This window comes from Zootoca vivipara, chromosome 3 (assembly GCF_965207765.1).
Source record: "Zootoca vivipara chromosome 3, rZooViv2.hap1.1, whole genome shotgun sequence".
Lineage (NCBI taxonomy): Eukaryota > Metazoa > Chordata > Lepidosauria > Squamata > Lacertidae > Zootoca > Zootoca vivipara.
The window spans coordinates 109,895,446-109,916,979 of NC_142586.1; the positions used below are offsets into that span (position 1 = coordinate 109,895,446).

The 21,534-nt window shown below is 44.5% G+C and overlaps 1 protein-coding gene across 2 annotated transcripts in view; it reads left to right on the forward strand.

Annotated features, from left to right (window-relative positions):
* The first annotated feature begins 283 nt into the window (after nt 1–283).
* VRK2 (VRK serine/threonine kinase 2) overlaps nt 284–21,534 on the forward strand; it is a 59,209-nt gene continuing 37,958 nt past the window's right edge. For both annotated transcript variants that reach the window (XM_035110924.3, XM_060273142.2), the window contains exons 1-7: nt 284–550; nt 3,849–3,989; nt 10,737–10,792; nt 12,104–12,173; nt 12,495–12,582; nt 13,278–13,386; nt 15,375–15,467. In XM_035110924.3, the coding sequence (XP_034966815.2) occupies nt 3,854–3,989; nt 10,737–10,792; nt 12,104–12,173; nt 12,495–12,582; nt 13,278–13,386; nt 15,375–15,467 (552 nt within the window). In that variant the 5' untranslated portion in view covers nt 284–550; nt 3,849–3,853. The remainder of the gene's footprint in view (nt 551–3,848; nt 3,990–10,736; nt 10,793–12,103; nt 12,174–12,494; nt 12,583–13,277; nt 13,387–15,374; nt 15,468–21,534) is intronic.

A 21,534-nucleotide genomic window follows, 5' to 3' on the forward strand; every position in this document is an offset into this window, starting at 1 on the left:
AAGTGTGCATGCACACGAAAGCTCATACCTATGACAAACTTCGTTGGTCTCTAAGGTGCTACTGGAAGGATTTTTTTGTTTTGTTTTCCCATTACCTTCAGTAGCTTAGGGCCTCATCAAACCTAAACCCGGCCCCGGGGGTTGGGGTTGGTCTGGATGACCCTAGCGCCCCCTTTCCAACTCCGCGATTCCGCGATAGCCCCTAGCGCGCGCGCGCTGGAGCCGGGTGTTTGTTTTGCTGAGGAGGCCTGTCCGCCGCCTCCGCTTCCGATAGGCTGCTCTCGGAGACGGGGCGGGGCGCGCGCGCGCGCGGACGCTCCTCCCCCCCCCCAGCAGCCGGCCGGCGACTCCTTGGAGTGCGTCCTGCCGGACCACGTGACGAGGCTCCTTGGCGTGGGAGCGGCGCTCTGACCGGCTGCCGTCACGCTCGGCCGCCCATTCGCCCGGCGCCTCAGGAAGGAGAGGAAGGAGGGGAAGAAAGGAGGAGGATACAAAGTTTCCAGCGGGGAGAGAGAGAGACCTTCCCGAGCCCCGGAGCCTTCTCTCCGCGGTAGGCTGGGGACTTGGCGGTCTCTTCCAGAAGAAGGGAAGGAGGGGGCAAAATTAGGCGCTGAATAAGGGTGGCCCCCCACCCTGAAAGTTTGGGGTGACTTGAAAGTTTGAGCTAGGCCAGGGCAGGGGGAGGCAGGACCGCAACCCCCCCCCCAAAACCATAGAATGGTAGCGTCGGAAGCACTGCCGGATTTACTTAATATGCTAAACAAGCTATAGTTTAGGGCCCCACTCTCTTGGGGCCCCCAAAAAAATTAAAGGAAAAAAAAACACCCTAGATGTGCATTTCCAATATATAAGAGAAAAAAACCAAATAAAATAAAACCTACATACAGTACAGGTTTTGTGTTGTGTAGGCTCCTATGATGTAAGTTATGGGCCCCCAATTATTTTAAGTTGGAGCTTAATAATTATTTCACTGTTAATATACTTCTTCCTAATTGTATTTCAATTCAGCAATTACTTGGATAAAATACATATTTTGTTACGTGCAAATGGCTTTAGATACCTATTAGGTCCATAAATTACCATAGAGCATATATTCAACACACACACACAAAACAGCTACAATTTGTTGCTGACAGAGGACAGCTGGACATATAAAGGGCCCCATTACCTTCAATAGCTGAGGGCCTCATCAGACCTAAATCCGGCCCTGGTCGGAAGGGACCCCCAGGAGTCGTCTAGTCCACCCCTGGAAGTCCAGGGGGTTCTTTGGAATCTTGTTTTTGTGCTGTATCTTGGGTGTGATTGTAAAACATGAATATGAAAAGCCAAATAAATATTTATTTTTTAGGGGGGGGGACTCTCCAGTGAAAGAGGAAGCCCTGGCAAATTGGCTGTTCCAGCTGAGGCTGGTGGGTGGGAGTTGGGAGGGCAGCAGTATCTGGTGGGGCACAAGCTCCCCACCCCAAGCTTGGCAATGTCTTTCCTCAGCTTCATCAAAGAAATAATGGACTCTGTGGTCCTCTTCCCACCCTCCTGTCCTCAGGCTCTTTGCAAATTTAGATTACAGTGGAACCTCGGTTTATGAACACCTCGGTTTATGAATTTTCGGTTTATGAACGCCACGGACCCATCTGGAACGGATTAATTCACTTTCCATTACTTTTAATGGGAAAGTTCGCTTCAGTTTATGAACGCTTCAGTTTATGAACAGACTTCCGGAACCAATTACACCCATGTTTCAGTTTATGAACGCTTCAGTTTAAGTACTTCGCGGACCCGTCTGGAACGGATTAATCCACTTTCCATTACTTTCAATGGAAAAGTTCGCTTCAGTTTATGAACGGTTACTCCGCGGACTGTCTGGAACGGATTAATCCACTTTCCATTACTTTCAATGGGAAAGTTCGCTTCAGTTTATGAACGCTTCAGTTTATGAACAGACTTCCGGAACCAATTGTGTTCATAAACCGAGGTACCACTGTATTATTATTTTTATAATGCAAAAGAATTGCTGAGATTTTTGGGAAGTGGAAGCTGGAGTGAAATATTGCAGCAGTGGAGTGGTGGTTTCAGCCAGCCAGCCAGCCCCTTCCAGGGTACTCCATTCCATTCCTCCCCACTTTCCCCCCCTCCCTTAGGAAAAGACAGATATTCTGCATCCACTAGGCATGCTCTTTCAGCTGCTTTGGGCGGTTCCCTTTTGAGTTTTCTTCTCACTCCTTTTTAGGGCTGGGATTCTCTGCAAAATTTAGTCTCCTCCCTCCATAGGTTCTGTGGTGCATCCCTTTTGTGCAGGAGTGGCAGTGCTCACTTGGAGAATTGAGTTTGCTACCGGTAGTAGCGTGCAGGTAGGTGTGGCTCATGTATTGCAAAGATTCCTGGGAGTTGAGTGGGGAGATGCTCGTTTTGTTTTGTTTTTAAAAAATGACTGCAACTGCAGTCCTATACTCACTTAGGGCAGATCCACGCCACACATTTAAAGCACATGACTTCCCCCAAAGAACCATGGGAACTGTAGTTCCCTCGCGGAGCTACAATTCCCAGTACTCTTAGCAAACCACAGTGCCCAGGATTCCTTGGGTGAAGTCATGTGCATTGAATGTGCATTGAATGTGCTCTAAATGCATGATGTGGTTATGTCCTTAGTTGGGAGTAAGTTTTGTTGTGTTGAGTAGATATGCATAAGGGGATGGGATTTTTAAAATTTTATTTTTAAATGTGTTTCTTTCTCCTCTTGGTTTTAATGTATTTGTGTCAGGATTTTGTCTGTCTGTTTGGTTTGTTTTAAGTCACTTTGCAAGGTAAAGCAACTAACAAATTTTAAAAAAGAAAAAAAATGCAGTCTGGGCCAAATAGGAAATCATGATCATACACATATAAGCTGCTTACAACACATAACATGAGCAGTAAACAGCAATAGATAACAATAGTTGGACTACAATGACAATTCTATTAAAAAGAGTTAATAAATGTCCATGAACATTATATCAACAAATTAACAATTCGCGAATGCTCCATTGAATAAGCGTTATTGTCTGGCTCCTTAAGTCAAGGTTGCAGTTGCCAAAATGGAATGTCTAGTTTCCATTTTGGGGCAAGACTGCTCTAAAGTCTTATTTTTCAAATGGTGGACTGACTGTGATTGATTCTCAGTTAAACATGTGGCTAGTTCAGATGACAACCCTGAGCTAGGTTAAGAGCTTTGAGAACTTAAATAAGATAAGTCACTTGATCTACAGACAGCCCACATTTATATAAGGAAATCAGCCCTGAGTGCTCACTGGAAGGACAGATCGTGAAGCTGAGGCTCCAATACTTTGGCCACCTCATGAGAAGAGAAGACTCCGTGGAAAAGACCCTGATGTTGGGAAAGATGGAGGGCACAAGGAAAAGGGGATGACAGAGGAAAAAATGGTTGGACAGTGTTCTCAAAGCTGCCAACATGAGTCTGACCAAACTGCAGGAGGCAGTGGAAGACAGGAGTGCCTGGCGTGCTCTGGTCCATGGGGTCACGAAGAGTTGGATACGACTAAACAACAACAAATTCCGTGATGGGGGGGAGCAATTTGGTTCTAGAAATTCATTCCAATTGTACAGATAAAATATAACTGATAGAATTCTACAGGAAAGGGTATTAGTATGTGAAAACAGTCCAGATCCAATGATCTCCCCAGATAGTGGAGATACCAGGTGCCATTACTTGGTCGCAAGTGGTTGAAATCCAGGTGCAAAATGTGCCTGGCGCTTGGCTAATTTCGAGCACTGGGTAGAGTGGGGCATTCAGTAAATAATGTATAGATGAAAGAACTTTTCATGCGTGACTGCATTCCTTCTTTTCTCCCATTCAGGTGTGATGCCTCCTAAACGGCAAGGAAAAAGCAAGCTCCCCACTCCTCTTCAAGAAGGGGTAATACTGAAAGATACCGAAAAAAGAGAGTGGAGACTAGGGCGTATGATTGGCCAGGGAGGATTTGGCCTAATCTACCTAGGTAAAGTATAGATCATCACCTGAGTCGTTGCAATGTACTGCCTTTGCTGTTGGTGATTTCTGGGTGTTTGTTTTCCTTCCTTATAATAGTTAGTTCTTCAATCTCTCTGTTGGCTTCATCTCTTAACTAGTTCAATCTCTGTGTTGCTTTCATACACAACTTTATAACCATAAGGCACAGTTGGGGGTACATGAGAACTGTGCTCCTAAATCAGCCTTTCCCAACCTGGTACCCTCCAGACATTTTGGGTGACAACTTACGTTATCTCTGAGCACTGACTGTGCCTGATGGAAGCTGTAGTCCAAAAAATATGAAGGACACCAGGCTGAGGAAGGCTATCCTAGATTACCCTATTCCCATCTCTAAATTATTCCCATACAATTTTTAAGCCAGCACAGATGCTGGTAATATGTAATTTCTGGGTGCTCACGACTACTACCCTAAATAGCAACACTGGTGATATTCCTGACTTCCACAGCTTCAGAAACCAGTGTTTGACTTTCAGAGCTGACATTAACCTTTAGGAGCAAAAGTGAATTGCTTTGGGATTTCTGGATGTCTGTCCTGGCACTGGAAGCTTAACTGGGCTATGCATGGTGTCTTCAGACACATCTCAGCTCCTGGCCATCTGCTGTCCTGTCCCCGTGCCCGTTCAGAAGGTGGCATGCCAGTTTCAACAGGGTCTAGGTGCCAATTCCACAACACAGCCAGTGCCACAACTCGGTGCCAATTTAAGGGAAACATATCCTTCTGGATTGTCCGTAATCCACCTAATAGCAAAGATTTATGCAGGTTCCTCTTTCTAACCCATTGGCTTGCAGCCGTGCTGTTGTTTAACTGAATAAGGAACAACGAGCCTAAGAGACAGTGGCCAAATGAAATCGCTTCCACCTTGTGGGATAACTTCAGGAGTAGAAAAGGCTTAAAGCAGGGGTTGGCAAGGCTTACCTTCCCTGGGCCAGCTCACTGCCGCGAAATCCCCTCTGTGGGCTGAATTGCGGCCGGGCGTGAGCGCCCACAATTTCCGTCATCTATGCAGACGCGATTTCCGATGCCGTGAAAGCAGTCCCTGCGCCGTGCCGTGCTAGTTTAGCGCAGCACGCGGGGACTCGCCGAGCGGGTGGCTCTGTTTGGGGGTGGCTCCTGGGCCAGTAAAATGACCCCCGTGGACCGCTTGTGGCCCATGGGCCTTAGGTTGCCGACCCCTGGCTAAGGAGTAAACACTGGAATGAAATCCCTAAGAAGGTTGGATGGTGCCTTGTACGCCTCCTTCCAGCAACTCCTGCAGCCAAGCTAGTGCCTAACATATTTCTCTGCTTTCCTTTGGATCACATCAGCAAGGCCGGGAGGGGTCATCTGGGCAGCCCAGGGCCTCCATACACACTGCCCAGCCTGGGGAGGAGGTCACTCCAGTGCTGCTAATGCAGCAGTTTGGCTTCACACCCATAGGCACACTCCATTGTCTCTCAAGGCCGACAGATGCCAATAACAATAGATTGAATTTCACTTCATCATTGGCATCTGTCTGGATGCGCCCAAATAATCATGTCACGCTGAAAGACTGACTGTTTTGTGGCTGTGAGAGATTTTGCAGCCAGGATCTGACTTGATTACATGCACGAAGGAGACAGTGAAGAAGATGGGTGCACAGAAACATAGACCTATGGGGAGAGCAGAAGGAATCCCCCGAAGCCCATGAGAGAAGACGTTACTAGACAATTACAGCCTTGATATCAGATAGCTCTGTCTGTATAGATCTTCTCTCAAAAGTAACATAATATTTCCCCTGAGCTCTGCAGGCCTCAAGCTTAAGTAAAACGCTTATCCACAGAATGAGCTTCAGTTAATGTCTTTCGTGCATGTTAAGACTTTCACAATGTCGTGGTTTTAGAAAGACAAAGGTCTACTGGACCATATTTAAGTTGAGTTTGAAACCTTTGCCATTTTTAAAAACTTTCTGGTTCTGAAATATGCCTTCCTAGCATGGTTATTGTGATGTTACTGCAGTGTTTCTCAAACTTGGGTCCCCAGCTGTTGTTGCACTGCAACTCCCATCGTTCTTGACCAGTAGACCTGCTAGCTAGGGACGATGGGAGTTATAGTCCAACAACAGCTGGGGACCTAAGTTTGAGAAACACTCCAGTATGTAAACCCAGAAGAAGAATAATTTCTGAGGAACACTCGTTTCTTGAGGCCATCAGTGTTCGCAAAATGAGCATCTGTTGCCAAAACCTCCAGCAGCAGCAGTGAGATCAGCTGTGGACAGGAGTTGGGGAATTCTATTTAATTGCCAATAGGCATAGCTTTTTTGCTCTCCCCCAGTGTGCAAACTTTGCCTGCAAAACCGGCTCCCTAAGATCTATGGCAGACACTTTTCTCCATTATATTCCAAGAGACGATTGCCACCAAAATGAACCGCTGGAAGTGAAAGCTGGCAGTTTCCAGCTGGCAGACCAAACCAGCAAGTTAACTTTGTCGGACTTCTGGGTGCTGTGGTGCCAGGCTGTCAGTGAGCGGGGAGGCGGAGAATGGCAATTTCCTCCAGAAATGTGCTCCAATGTTGCTGCTTGCTTATTAAAACTAATAAAGCTGTGGGGGAGCGCCATAGCTCAGTGGCAAAGAACATGCTCTGCATGCAGAACATCCTGGGCTCAGTCTCTCTAGATAGGAGAGCAGAGCGAGACCAGTAGCAAGAGGCAGTTCAGGTTTAGGTGGGTCGAATAGCTGATGCATACGGGTTTCGTTTGTGGAAAGGCTGTAGCTCACTAGTAGAGCGTCAGCTTTGCATGCAGAAGGTCACAGGTTCAATCCCTAGCATCTCCAGAAAGTTCAGTTCTATCTTTGATTTCATGTAGAGTTAAAGGATTTTCATTCAAGTGAAGGAGAAATAAACCTAAGGGTTAACTTACTGTGTAAAGCAGTGGTCCTCAACCTTGGGCCTCCAGATGTTTTTGGCCTACAACTCCCATGATCCCTAGCTAGCAGGATCAGTGGTCAGGGATGATGGGAATTGTAGTCTCAAAACATCTGGAGGCCCAAGGTTGAGGACCACTGGTGTAAAGGACCTGTGTTTGTACATATGTACATACATGACCATTAGCATTGAAGTTGTTCTCCAGAGGTTGTCGGATAGGGGTGACCAGCTTCTTAAGCCATGTGGAAGGGAGGGAGGCAGCTTACGCTGTAGCACTCAGCTGCTTGCAAGCTGGTTAATCGCATTTGTATAGTAGGATCAGATCCTACTTCCATTACACCACCTCTCACGAGCTTGTTCTTCAGAGGGGTTTTGCACTGCAACTCCCATTAATCCCAGCCAGCGTGTTCTAGCTAGGGCTGACAGGACTTGTACTGTAGTGCAGAACATCTGGAAGGCAGATGTAAAAAAGAGGTGTTCCAAGCTTCTCCCAAAGCCTAACACTTGGGAAATCACACGGGTTGCATTCTAGCAGGATAGGAAGGTGTAGCTAGAGGTGGAAGGAAACTGGAGTTGTGGGAGCGAGTCAGTGAGTGGTGGTAAGGCAGTCAAGGTAGACCACCTGTGACTCATGTTAGGGAATCTTCGGCCATGTTCCTAACCTGCGGCATCCATACAACATTTGAGCATTCATTTTATCCGTGGAGGCGCAGGTAATCTCAGTGGCTGGAAGCGCCTCTTACCTTCTGTGCCTGGTATGACAGCTTTGACCATTTCTGGACCACATCAGTTCAGGCATTGGCGGCTTTTAAGGTTGGCTCGCCGCAGTGCACTCTGTTGTTGTGAGGCTTCCTTTGCACTTGACCTGGAAACTGCATTTGGATCCTGCCAGCGCATAGCGTTTCTGCCCGGGGTTCTCTGCTCGTTGCTGATTTGTTACCAGGTCAAGCTCAGTGCGTTACTATTAGAAGAGAAAGCCCTTGACAGCATAGGACCAGTTTACCTGCCAAATTGCCTTTCCTGCATATGTGCTCGCTCAAGCATATAATAATATATATATATATATATTATAGAATCGTAGAATCGTAGAGGTGGAAGGGGACCCCAAGGGTCATCTAGTCCAACCCCTTGCAATGTATGAATCTCAGCTAAAGCATCCATGACAGATGGCCATCTAACTTCTGCTTTAAAAGGTTATATAGAGTTATAAATATTCTGAACAATTAAAACAAAAGAAGCAGATATCCCTGCATATAATATAATATAATATAATATAATATAATATAATCATATATACAATTATGATATTATGTGATTTAGGCCTTTAACATTAAGTCATGTAATCTTTAATGATTTCATCATGAATTGTAAAGAGAGAGTGTCAATTTAACTTTAAAAGTTGGGAAAGAAAGTATGTGAAGAATAAGACAGAAAAAGTGAGAAGAGTTTCAGTTGCAGATTATTTGTCTTTTTATCCTTATTTTACTGGAGCAAAAGGTTTGAGTTTCTATTGCTGCTATCTCATCTTCTTCAGTGTTCTTAACCAGCTGATTTTTCCTTTTCCTTTCTTTCAGTTTTCAGTTCATAAAATAAAATTATCAGACGTAAGGCCTCGTGCAAAGTTATTGGTAAAGTCCAGTTCAATTGGGTTTGTTTGGAAGGTGCTAATCATTCAAAATCAATGATACTATCTTCAATTATCTTCAGTTCATTTTAATTTTATTGAAGAAATCATTATTCCTCAACAATCTGTTTTTCTTCCTTTAACAGATAAGTTTCTTCTTTTTACAGTATTTCAAATAATGATTGGTTGTAAGGTTGTAATTTTGGCTTTATTAATTATAGTTAAAGGCTTTAACTCAATAGTTCTGTCTCTTTCTTGATCAGTTCGGTCCCAGTTACATTTTAATAAAGATATTTGAAAGTCTCCTATTCTTAAGATAATTAAGTCTTTAAAGTTAATTTTAATTATAATATTTGCATAAGGACAGAAGCACTTAACGGTATGCATCAGTTTCATGTAAATTTGGCCTTAGTCTCCAACTTCACTCGAGGACCAGTTCCTTTTTAGCATTGCCCTTAGTGTGATGCCCATGGTGTGGCCCTTCTGGGTGTCATTGGACTCCAATTCCCATATGCCCTGCGGAGGACCTTACGGCCCGCAAACAGTAACATCTTGGAGGTCCTGGGCCTCAAGGAGGTTAGATTGGCCTCACCCAGTGCCAGGGCCTTTTCGGCCTTGGCCCCAGCCTGGTGGAACGCCCTGCCGTAAGAGACCAGGGTCCTGCAGACTTGACATCCTTCCGCAGGGCCTGTAAGACGAAGCTGTTCCACCAGGCCTTTGGTTGGGGCCCAGTCTGACCCCTCTCCTCCTACAAGACCCTATATATATGAGGCCTCTCTAACTCCTCTCACCGGCTCATATAAATAGCTGAGCCTGGTGAGTACCTAAGGTTTCCAACCCCTATAGTCATAATTTGCCGGTTGCCTTCTGATCTTAATTTGATTTTAATCCGATTTTAAGCTGTATTTCAGTCAATTGCTGAATTTTATGTTTTGATGTATTTCTATTTTGATGTCAGCCGCCCTGAGCCCGGTTATGGATGATATAAATAAAATATTATTATTAATCAATCCCCCAGTCCAGCATGGCCAGCAACATCTGGATGGCCACAGGGTATCTCCACCCCTAGTTTAGCAGGACCTACAGCAGAGGTATTTAACCTTTGGCCATCAGGTTGTTGCTGAGCTCCAACTCCAATCATCCCCAGCCATAATGGCCAATAGTTAGGGATGATTCAGGTCGCAACATATGGAGTGCCGCAGATTAGCCACCCCAACCCACTGCCTTAATGCCTCATTGCCCGTCTTTGGGTGGAAAAATGGGGGTACAAGTAGTGCAGTTGTTCCCTGTTCTGCTCCACAGAACCTAGAGAAGAACCACATTGGGGGTGGGGGGTGGGGAAGAAGACCCCAAAGTCATTTGGAAATCGATGGTTGCCCATGGCAGTTCATTCCTGCAGTGCAGTCGGAGCTAAATAGGGAATTTTGGCAGATGCAGTTTGTCATATTGCCATGCTGCATGGGGTGGAGAGCCTTCCCCACTTCTGCCCAGTCCTGCTCTTCCTCCTAGAATTTGTGGGGACTTGGGTTCCGGTCTTTGCTCAGCCACTTGTTCACTGGATGGCTTTGGAGCAAGTTGCAGATTTTTATTTATTTATTGGCCTCATTGTCTCATCTGATGAAACGGGCGTGGTACCTCGCAAGACGAATGCCTCGCACAACGCAAAACTCACAAGACGAAAGGGGTTCGCGTTTTTTTTGGTGACTCGCAAGACTAATTTTTCTATGGCCATGCTTTGCAAGACGATTTTTTTTGGCAATCTCTTCCCCCCCCCATTCCTATGGGAAACCGTGCTTTGCAAGACAAAATTATCGCAATACGAAACCACTCACGGAATGAATTAATTTCGTCTTGCGAGGCATCACTGTAGCAGTAATTGAAGTAAGGAAGAAAACGGGTAGAGGTCTACATGAGGTTCTTGTTATGCAGTGAGAAGATATTTTCATTGTTATTGTTATTGTTACTATGTTTTTGATTTTATGATACTATTCGAGTTCTTTAAATTATTTGTGCATATTGCCCAGAGGTGTTTAGTTATTAATCTGTTTAGAGAAGCATTTAAATAAATGGTGTTGTTTGTATGGTCTATATGGGACTTGTCATATTGTTTCTGTTGATTCTTAGTTTAAATTCTGTTCATAGCTAGAGAGATCAATTCATCCGTAACCCACCTCTCTCTCTCTCTTTCCACCCACATTCTGTCCTGCAGCTTCCCCTCGCCTTGATGTTCCCGTAGAAGACACTGCAGATCATGTCATTAAAGTGGTAATTTTCATACCTTTTTAAATATCAACTTCCTTGGCAAAGGGCTGAAAGTTACTGTAACTCTCTGTATTTCCCTTTTGTTATGCATTTGTGGTGATTTGCGTTCACGGTGATATTGGGGCGGTTATACTTGATTGTGCTTTCAGTAATGTTTACGCCTGCAAATATCTTGGGGGTAGACAGACTGCTTTGTCTCCTGCCCTGTAACTTCCTGCTAAAATCCTGTAACATTGCATACCACAAGCATTCCAGGGTTTGTTTGCTTGTTTTGTCCCTGGAGTGCTCCTCCAGGTGGCAATACTGCAAAAACATGGGGAAAGCACCACAGAACAACTAATAAATGTTGCTTTCCCTACATATGAGGCTTCTATTATTACTTTTGCCTCGTTTTCAATGCAATTTCAGAATGTCTATAGGCCCTGCCCCTAACAGCACAGCATAATTTCCTGATGTACCTTCTAGTATTGATTTTCATCCGTACTGGAGTAATAATTCTTACTCTAGTTTTACAGTTACGATGGAATCTGCAAGAATGGAGGTGCCAGGTACACGGGGCGGGGAGTGTGTAGTTCCACAACCTAGGAGCTGACACGAGGAATGCCCCCTCCTGGGCCACCCCACCACCCTGATTGGGGCACAGTGGAATTGCCAAGAGTCCCTCCTCTACTTATCTCAACACCTGAGAGGGTTTGGAGGGAAGGAGACCTGTGTCCACAAGAGAACTTCCTCTTCCTTAAACATGCCCCCTCAGAATCTGCTCCAGTGGGCTGGGAGGGGGGGTCCCCCTAGGATAGACTCTGGGGGTACATGGGCAGAGGATAGGAAAGTCCTGCACTGGATACAACCCATTATCTATCCTCTTTATTCATTTTACACAACTTTATCACATCCTCCTTCTAAGGACAACCACCAGCCTTCCCTTTTTCTTTCCAACGATCCTGTGAGGTTAATTTTTTAAAAAAGCTCAACAACTTTGATGAAGCCTCCACAAAAAGAAAAAGCTTAACAACTCTGGTCAATTCAATGGGTAGATCACTGCCATTTTATTTATAGTGGGAGTAGATCGCAGTCTCTTGGAAGTTGGACATGCCTGGCCTAAAATGTGTAACTGTATGAAGCTTTGTGGCCTGAGGTTTTTTAAAAAATTTTTTTGGGGTGCCTCCAACCCTTGTTGAACTCTCAAGACATTGTGATGTTTAGGTAGTGATATACAATGATGTTGAGAAACAGATATCACCCAGCCCTAGTTTTGAGTGACATCTCGTTAACAGGATGTGTTCAATGCATTTGCTTCTTTGTTTTTTAATGCAGGAATACCTTGAAAACGGACCATTGTTTTCTGAACTGAAATTCTACCAGCGAGCTGCAAAACAAGAGCATAGTAAGTGGAGTGGCGGACGAGTCGAAGCATTTACACACTTCTTACTGTGCAATAACGCTTTTCCAAATACAGAAGCACACGGTTGTTCTCTTCCGCAAATGTAGTTGCATGTATTGTTTTCTTGCTGTTATTGTCTACTAACAGTTTCAAAACATGTGGGATCTTTTGAGGAAGGGCAGTGTATAAATAGAATAAATAATAAATAAAAACCTTAAGCCCAACTGTTTCTTTAAAAAACTTTAAACAAGCAAGCATATTTTTTCATATAAAAAAAAGAAACTTCTTTTTAAAAAAAATTTACATTCTTTACATTTTTGCCAGTCAAGAAGTGGATGAAGCTGAAACGACTGACATTTTTAGGAATTCCTTTCTTCTGGGGAGCTGGCCAGACTGAACATAATGGCAAAAGGTAAGGAAAACACACGCACACACACACACATACACACACACAATGTACGTGAATAAGAATTAGCATTTTTGAGGGTGGGGAGTTAAGTTGTCCATTTCCTCCAAAGGAGGAGGAAGCTGTTTAGGTCATTCGTAGACCTCATGGTTTGCAGCCTGAAGTTCCTAGCTACTGTCCCCCTGGCCTCTCAGATTAGAAGGGTCTTGGGTAGCCCAACTACCAACTAGAGCAGTGGTGGCCACACTTGGCCCTACAGCTGTTTTGGGGACTACAATTCCCACCACCTCCGGCCACTGGTCCTGTTAGCTATGGATGATGGGAGTTGTAGTCCAAAAACAGCTGGAGGGCCAAGTTTGGCCACCACTGAACTAGAGCATTAGTCCAGTGATCTAATCTGCTAAAAGGCAGTTTAGTGCAGTCCTAGTACATGGACCTGTGTACACAGGATTTCCCTTGATCTCTCGGCCTGAGTCCCTGGTTTGAATTGCTGTATGGTTTTAATAGGATTGTTTTATTGTGGGTGCTTATATTTTAATGCCAGTGTAAGGGGCTTTTATACTTCGTAGAAGCCTATTTTAACATTAAGTGGCACATAAATAAAGATACAAAAAGAATAATACATTTTGTTGCTTATAATACAAGGCAACAAGCCATGACAATCCTATGCTTATGTCTCTCTCTGTGTGTGTTTTATATAGTTACAGATTTATGGTGATGGAAAGGTTAGGAGAGGACCTGCAAAGCATCTTTGAAAGAGGAGGGCGGAAGTTCAGCAAGGGAACGGTTCTACAGATTGGAGTCCGCATGGTGGGTATTGGGCCCTTAGCAGTGCGAAGCTTGAAGGAAATGTGTGTTGTCTAAACAGTCTCTAACCGATGCTTGTGTACTGTTAACCTGATGGTTAACTCTGATGGGGAAGTTCTGCAACGTTATCCAGATGCAGATTGCTGTACCGTTTTCATAAGTTATTGTTAAAGGAATTACATATTGCTTCAGAAATATTGGGTTGTATCCAACCAAGTTGTACCCATTGATGTTAACCCAAGTTAGCCATGCCTGTCAACGTTAATGGGCCTTCTTTAATCAGGGGTAGCATTGAATACAGCGCATTGCTTTCTTTTTCCATAAAGTAAAGGTAAAGGGACCCCTGACCATTAGGTCCAGTCGTGACCGACTCTGGGGTTGCGCGCTCATCTCACATTATTGGCCGAGGGAGCCGGCGTATAGCTTCCAGGTCATGTGGCCAGCATGACAAAGCCGCTTCTGGCAAACCAGAGCAGCACATGGAAACGCCGTTTTCCTTCCCGCTATAGCAGTTCCTATTTATCTACTTGCATTTTGATGTGCTTTCGAACTGCTAGGTTGGCAGGAGCTGGGACCAAGCAACGGGAGCTCACCCCGTCACACGGATTCGAACTGCCGACCTTCTGATCAGCAAGCCCTAGGCTCAGTGGTTTAACCACAGCGCCACCTGGGTCTTTTTCCATAGGCAGATTTAATTGAATAAAGTTGATACGAGTTACTGAGATGCATTTTTTTTCATCACTTGTTATTTACTCATTGATATTGGGGAGCTTGTGTATTGTGGTAGCTGGGGAGGCTGTCCTCAGCCATGAACCTCATACAGTGGTACCTCTGGTTACGAACTTAATTCATTTCGGAGGTCCATTCTTAACCTGAAACCATTCTTAACCTGATGTACCACTTTAGCTAATGGGGGCTCCCGCTGCCACTATGCCGCCGGCTCGCAATTTCTGTTCTCATCCTGAGGTAAAGTTTTTAACCCGAGGTACTCCTTCCGGGTTAGCGGAGTCTGCAACCCGAAGTGTTTGTGACCCAAGATACCACTGTAGATGGGTTTAAGACAGTGATGGCGAACCTATGACACTCGTGTCAGACGTGACACACAGAGCCCTCACTGCTGGCACGCGCCCCCTCGGCCCATTCACGCTGTTGTTGTTGTTGTTGTTTTCCCCCATTTGTTCTCCCGCTCCTCCTACAGCTTGTCTCCTCCGCTACAGCTTGTCTCCGCTGTTAAAACCCGGATCCTTTTTTGTTGTTGTTGTTGTTGCTGGTAGCCAGAGATTGGTTTTTCAACCCTTTCTGTGCTGTTTTTTTCTGGCGCTTTGGCAGACTATGATTGGGTGTAACAGCGTTCGTTTTTTAACCCGTTCTGTGCTGGGTTTTTGGCGCTTTGGCAGACTATGTCGGTGCTGCGTATTAGTTTCAGCGAAGGTATTACTTGGCATTTATTTCTGTTCTCTTCCCCCCCCCAAAAAAAGCGCAGCAGCTTTGGGGCACCCCCCAAAAGCAAAGCAACTTTTGCATCCCCCCCAAAAAAACCCTCCAAAACTTTGGTCAGCAGCCCCCCCCAAAAAAGCTCAACAACTCTGGGCACTTTGTGATAAATAAGGGTTTTTTGGTTTGGTTTGGTTAAATAATTAGTTTTTAGTTTATTAAATATAGTTATATATTTCAATTATACATTTTTGTTATTTAAACTATAAATATCGTGAAATTATGGGTTTTTTCTAGAAGTGACACACCACTCGAGTTATGCCCGGTTTTTTGGCGAATTTTGACACACCAAGCTCAAAAGGTTGCCCATCACTGGTTTAAGATCAAAATTTCAATGCCTCCCTCACCCCCCCACTTTTCATCCTGAGTTAAGAAAATGGCCTGCTTTTCCTCTTTAGCTTATTGCTTTCCGACTAAAACTGGCTGACCTACTGGCCTAATATCAGCATGACTCCTCGTTTCCTTTGTAATTTGTCTTTTCCCCTCTCCTCCACTAGCTGGATGCTTTGGAATACATACATGAACATGAATATGTTCATGGGGACATTAAAGCAGGAAATTTGCTTTTGGGCTACAGAAATCCACATGAGGTAAGCATCACATTCCCCCCCCCACCTGCTTCATTGTTAAATTTGTTTTGTTGGGGTGTGTGCTATAGTCCATTGCTATAGTTCATGGTTTGTTTTGTTGGGGTGTGTGCTATAGTGGAATTTGCTAACAAGGAGTGTGGTAGAGTCTCCTTCTTTGGAGGTCTTTAAGCAGAGGCTTGACAGGCATATTTCAAGAATACTTTGATGGTGTTTCCTGCTCGGCAGGGGGTTGGACTGGATGGCCCTTGTGGTCTCTTCCAACTCTACGATTCTATGATTCTAGTTCATTTGTTTTGCTGTGGGGAATCGCATGGCTCTGTAGAGTCGCCGGCATTTGTTCCACGGGCCAGATCCAGCCAGCTAAATGACAGGAAATGACCTGAGTATGACCTTATTGTGATTCAGTCCAATGTTCCAGCTAGATCCGTATAGTCTGCACTGGCCAAAAGCCGCTCTCCAGGGTTTGCGACTGGGGGCTCCCCCCAGTCCTACCTGTAGATGCCAGCATTGAACCCGGGGGCCTTCTGCATGCAAGACAGGTGTATCACCATTGAGGCAGCCTCCTTCGCCAACGACCCTTCCACCAGCACCTGCAGCTTTATCGTTCAATCTAATCAGGCTATAAAACTCTCTGTCTGTGCTATAGGGAGTGATCTTTAAAAGGGAAGGCTGAGGGATGCCCAGTCTTGGCACTTAAGCAACCCAGGGCTGAGGCCCCCTACCTGTTCTTTACAAGGAAAATGTAGCATTTTGGGCCATCCCAGTACTGGGGTGGGTGCAAACGCTGCCTTTTCCCTGGCCTTACCCCATACAAGCGCACTCAACTGCTTGGATTGGCGGGATTGGCGCTGCTGCAGTTGCTGGCATTAGAAACGGGAGCAGAAAGGGAGGGGACTCATCTCGGCATCTATCCTTCGCCTACCTGAACATCTTGTTTCCAATTTTTAAAATATATTTTTACATATATTGGGTCAAAATCAGAGCTGCTTTTCTTTAATTGAAACAAAAAAATACCCCTTAAAAACATAACCCTAGCACAATCTCTGTTTTGATCCCATTCTGCGTTACTAAGAACTTGATCTTTTAGTGTGGCAGCACCTGAACTTTGGAACTCCCTGCCTATGGATATCTGTCAGGCTCCTTCGCTGTACTCTTTTCTTTGGCAGCTGCATAAAACACTTTCATTTAGACAGCAAACCTACTCAGATGCTTAGAAAGCCGATGTGAGCTTTAACCTGTTTTGTTAGTCTGTTGCTCCTTTTAACTCGTTTTTCTTAGTGATGGTTTTGTTACGTTATCTTTTCTTTCTGTAAAACCGCCTTGAGGTTCTTTTATAATCGAGCAGTATGTAGATTTTATGGAACAAACAAATAAAATTGTGACTGCACTACGAGTAAACAGCAGTGCCTTCTCTCTCTTTTTGTTTTAACTTAAGACGGTTTATATATAATCATAAGGAAACGTTTTAAGAGTTGAAAGCGCAGTAGGCGGATGTGTTTTTGAAGTGTAGCGCATGCACGCTAAAGCAGTGTAGCGCATGCACGCTAAAGGCTTGGGTGCAGCTTTGCACACACTGTGAGGACTTGCATTCAAAGTGGTCCCTGCAGCTTGAAATCCTTTGTTCAGCTCCCTATGCACACCTTGGCCTTTGTGTCCATGCACAGGCCAGTTGGATGAGACTCCCTGTCTGCAAATGCCACTGAAGTGGATGAGAACTCCTTGCGCCCCAGGGACGCAATGCTTTGGAGTGATCAGGTGTGGCATCTTGCAGCGCAGTTGATTGCCGCTTTGCTGCTAATAATGCCGTCGTTGAGTTCTGCGGCCTAATTAAGTTGGCCTGCTAATATACTGTTGATCCAGATTTATTGCTGAGCTAACAAAGCAATATATATCGCTGGGTTTTATGTGGCAGCTCTCTTGACTAAAACAATATACAGTTGTACCTTGGTTCTCAAACACCTTGGTATTCGAACAAATTGGAACCCAAACACTGCAAACCCGGAAGTAAGTGTTCTGGTTTGCGAACTTTTTTTGGAAGCCGAACAAGCTCCGTTTTGACTGTTACGCTTCCAATTTGAGTGCCACACTTCCGTTTTGAGGGCTACGCTGAGGCCTGTCTGTTTTTGCTATTTATTTTGCATTTTTGTTTTTGACACACTTTTTTGTGTGTGACTGTGGAACCCAGTTCAGCTACCAAATCATTGGTTGTGTAACTGCAATACATTGTTTATTGCTTTCATTTTATGGATCAGTGGTCTCATTAGATAGTAAAATTCATGTTAAATTGCTGTTTTAGGGGTTGTTTTTAAAAGTCTGGGACAGATTAATCCATTTTGCATTACTTTCTATGGGAAAGCACGCCTTGGTATTGGAACGGACTTCCGGAAAAGATTAAGTTTGAGAACCAAGGTACCACTGTATATGAAAGGATGAAATACATTCTGTGTTTGTAATGCCTTCCCCTCAATATCTTCTTTCTATAGTTGTGATGCTTTTCTAACATTAAGTTCCCTGCTTGTGAAGGTTTCTTTAGCTGTGATTCCTAAACTGCAAGGAGTTGGGCTAGACAACCAGACTCTACAGTTTTATGATTCTAGGTTGTGTTTAGTATAATTTATTGGAGTTTAATTCTGACCGGGATTGCTCTTTGGGATCCTTAGTCTGTGATAATTCTGTTGGAGTTGAACCTCCTTTTGATGTTGTCATTTAGTGCCTATATTTGTGTGCACTGCCTAAAGGCTCCCAAACAAGGCAACAGTTAAGTGCATGACTTTAGACTCTGGTTTGCCGGCTTTGCAGGTTCAGAAATTACACTAAACCCCAGGGTGAGGAAGGGAAAATCCTAAGGGCCAGATTCTTTCATAGGACAGCATGCTATGGATAAGTGAGGCCAGATGCAAAAATGCAGGGGGGAGGCAGCAGGCCCCATGGTAGCCAGAAGTCTCCATCCTGGCAGGCAAGGGTAATAGAATCCTAGAATCGTAGAGTTGGAAGGTACCCTGAGGATCATCCAGTCCAACCCCGTGCAATGCAGGAATATGTGGCTGCCCCATACAGGGATCGAGCCTGCAACCTTGGCGCTATCAGCTCTGTGCTCTAACCAACTGAGCACTAAGACGTAGTTAATTCCAAACCAGGTTTAAGAAAAGCTTTCTTACAATTGCCTTGAGGGCTTTTTCTTTCTTTCGTGTTTTACAGTCAAGTGGTATGTTAAAATTTTTGGAATAACTAAGAAAGTTTGTGTTGGAATTTTAGTTATTTCTGCTGGAAATGTACATTCCAGAATATCTGCTTTTATATATATATATATATATATGTATTATAGTGTTTTATAATTGTTTTTGTCTGAAATGTTCCCAGCGTTATAGGCAATGCAGAACACACACACAACAACAGCAATGGGGTGTGTGTAAAGCAAGTAATTATTTGTTTACTTGTTTTTTAAAAAAATGTTTTTTATTTATTTCAATTGTTAAAAACATACATATATTTACATACAAAAATCAAAAAAAGAAAGCAGGGAAGCAATTTGTTACATGTTTTTCATCTCTATGATAAAAATGAAAAGGCCAAAAAACAGAAAAAGGACACAATAAGGAGAAAAGGAAAAAAAATACAAACAATGCATAAAATAACAGCAACTTCCAATCATATCCTATGTAACTTATATAGAAGTGTTTTATAATTGTTTTTGTCTGAAATGTTCCCAGCGTTATAGGCAATGCAGAACACACACAACAACAACAGCAATTTGTTTACATGTATGGGAGTGAGAAAGGCAACCAAATAAAACCAGCTCTCTTCTTTTCCTTTGACCTCCTAAATGATGTGTTGGGAATTGTAAGATGATCGGAATCTGCTGACCTCCGGAAGGTCAGCTTGCTGCTGATTTCATTCACTTGCAGGGAAGCGTTAGTTAGGCCATTGAGTGAATCTTCAGGGCAAAAGAGCCTCTCTTTTTTATCAATAAGCCTCTTAACGCTTTGAGGGTTGTTGCAGTGCATCAGGAGAGGGTGCTGAGCTTTTTGCCCTGGCAACAGCATTCGAAGCTCTCCTCGGACCTCTATGTATTTTTCAGTTCCGTGTAGCCGCTAAGGATCGGGTGTGAAGCAAGTGCTTTATGCCTTGAGCCATCAGATAATTACAATAAGATTTAATTGAAATCTGAATTGATGAATGAATAAAATACTTGAAACATCCACCGCAGTTGCTCATTCAGCATTTCCTCGGAAATATTCAAGGAATGTGGTTCCTCAATTGCCTGAGCTGCCGCTTTCCTTGACCAAATCGCTCTTACACTGAGGAAGGGCTTCCTCGCTTCTGACCAAAATTCTCTCTCCCTGTCTCGTTACATCTATGACTTTTTGTCGTAGGGTTGGTGGAATCTTTCTTCTTTCAGAGTTTTATTTTATGGCATCCTTTCTGTCCCATTAAAAGTTGCTTAAACTACTTTGGAGAGTGCTCTAAAGCATGGGTAGGCAAACTAAGGCCCGGGGCCCAGATCCCGTCTAATCGCCTTCTCAATCCGGCCCACGGACAATCTGGGAATCACCGTGTTTTTTACATGAGTAGAATGTGCTCTTTTATTTAAAATGCATTACTGGGTTATTTGTGGGGCATAGGAATTCGTTCACCCCCCCCTCCAAAATATAGTCAACCCCCCCCCCAGGTTTGAGGGACAGTGGACTGGCCCCCTGCTGAACAAGTTTGCTGTCCCCTGCTCTAAAGTGTGTGCCCTCTCCCCCGCATTTAAGCAGTGTCAGAATTGCAGTTGGCTAGCCACAGTTCGTGATTTCCAAATAATAAAATAAAGGATAGCTTTCTGTGCCTAGATGGAGGCAATATTTGGGTAAGGCTGCCTCTTACATTGCTAAACTCAATGACATGGGAATGCCAGCCAGTTCCACTTAAGTCGCCTCTTCCGTCACAGTGAGTTGACGCATTATTGTCTTTCTAGCTCGGCTAGGTTGGGTAGCAAGCAGCATGAATCTGCTGGAGGATACGGGAGGAAATAAGAGTCGGTCAACCTGACAAAACTTTTATGCCTTGTCCCAGATTTCCAAACGCCGCCTCCAGTCTTTAATCTTTGTATTGCAGTTTGTACAGGTCGTCAGGTGAGAAATATAATCAGTATAATCTTTAAAAGCTGTTGCCCCTGCAGGAACAGAAAGCTGCAGTCCCGGTGACACGCTCCAAATAGGCACAGAAAATGCAGCAGCAAGAAACGCCCCCCCCCCTAAGACACAGACCAGCCATCCCAAGACTCTAAATCTGCCGGGAGCACAAACAGGAGTCAGTAATTTTAATAGAATCAGCTACCAGATAGCCTGGCTGCCTTTTTTTTTCCTGTAGAAAAAGAGAAAAGAAAAAGGGAGACGGAAAAGAAAGAAACCCATCAAGAGCAATATAATTAAATTAAGAGCAAGGTCAGGCTGGTGCTGTTCATATCCTCCCACCCCCCACCCCCCCACCCCCCGGGCAGGGATTTGCCTGCCAGGACATCACAAAACTAGTTAAAGAGAGTGATGCGGAAAGTAGTTTCTCCAACTTAGCAGCTTGCAAATTAATGCAGTGGTTTTCTTAACGCTGGTGATGCTTCAAAGGTGTTGGTCGGGAGCATAGCCTTAAGGGCAGTGGCTGCTGCTGCTGCTGCTGCTTAAGGTAAAGAGACCCCTGACCATTAGGTCCAGTCACGGACAACTCTGGGGTTGCACGCTCATCTCGCTCTATAGGCCAAGGGAGCCGGCATTTGTCCGCAGACAGCTTCTGGGTCGTGTGGCCAGCATGACTAAGCCGCTTCTGGCGAAACCAGAGCAGCACACGGAAACACCGTTTACCTTGCCGCCGGAGCGGTACCTAAATATCTACTTGCACTTGATGCGCTTTTGAACTGCTAGGTTGGCAGGAGCAGGGGCCAAGCCACCTGTCACGGGGTTTCGAACCACCAGACTTCTGATCGTCAGCAAGCCCTAGGCTTAATGTCCACTTATTCTATCAAGCTTCTAAAAGGTGCTTATTCTCCGAATACTTTGGGCTGTTCCTTCGGTGGTGCTGTAACTCCATAATT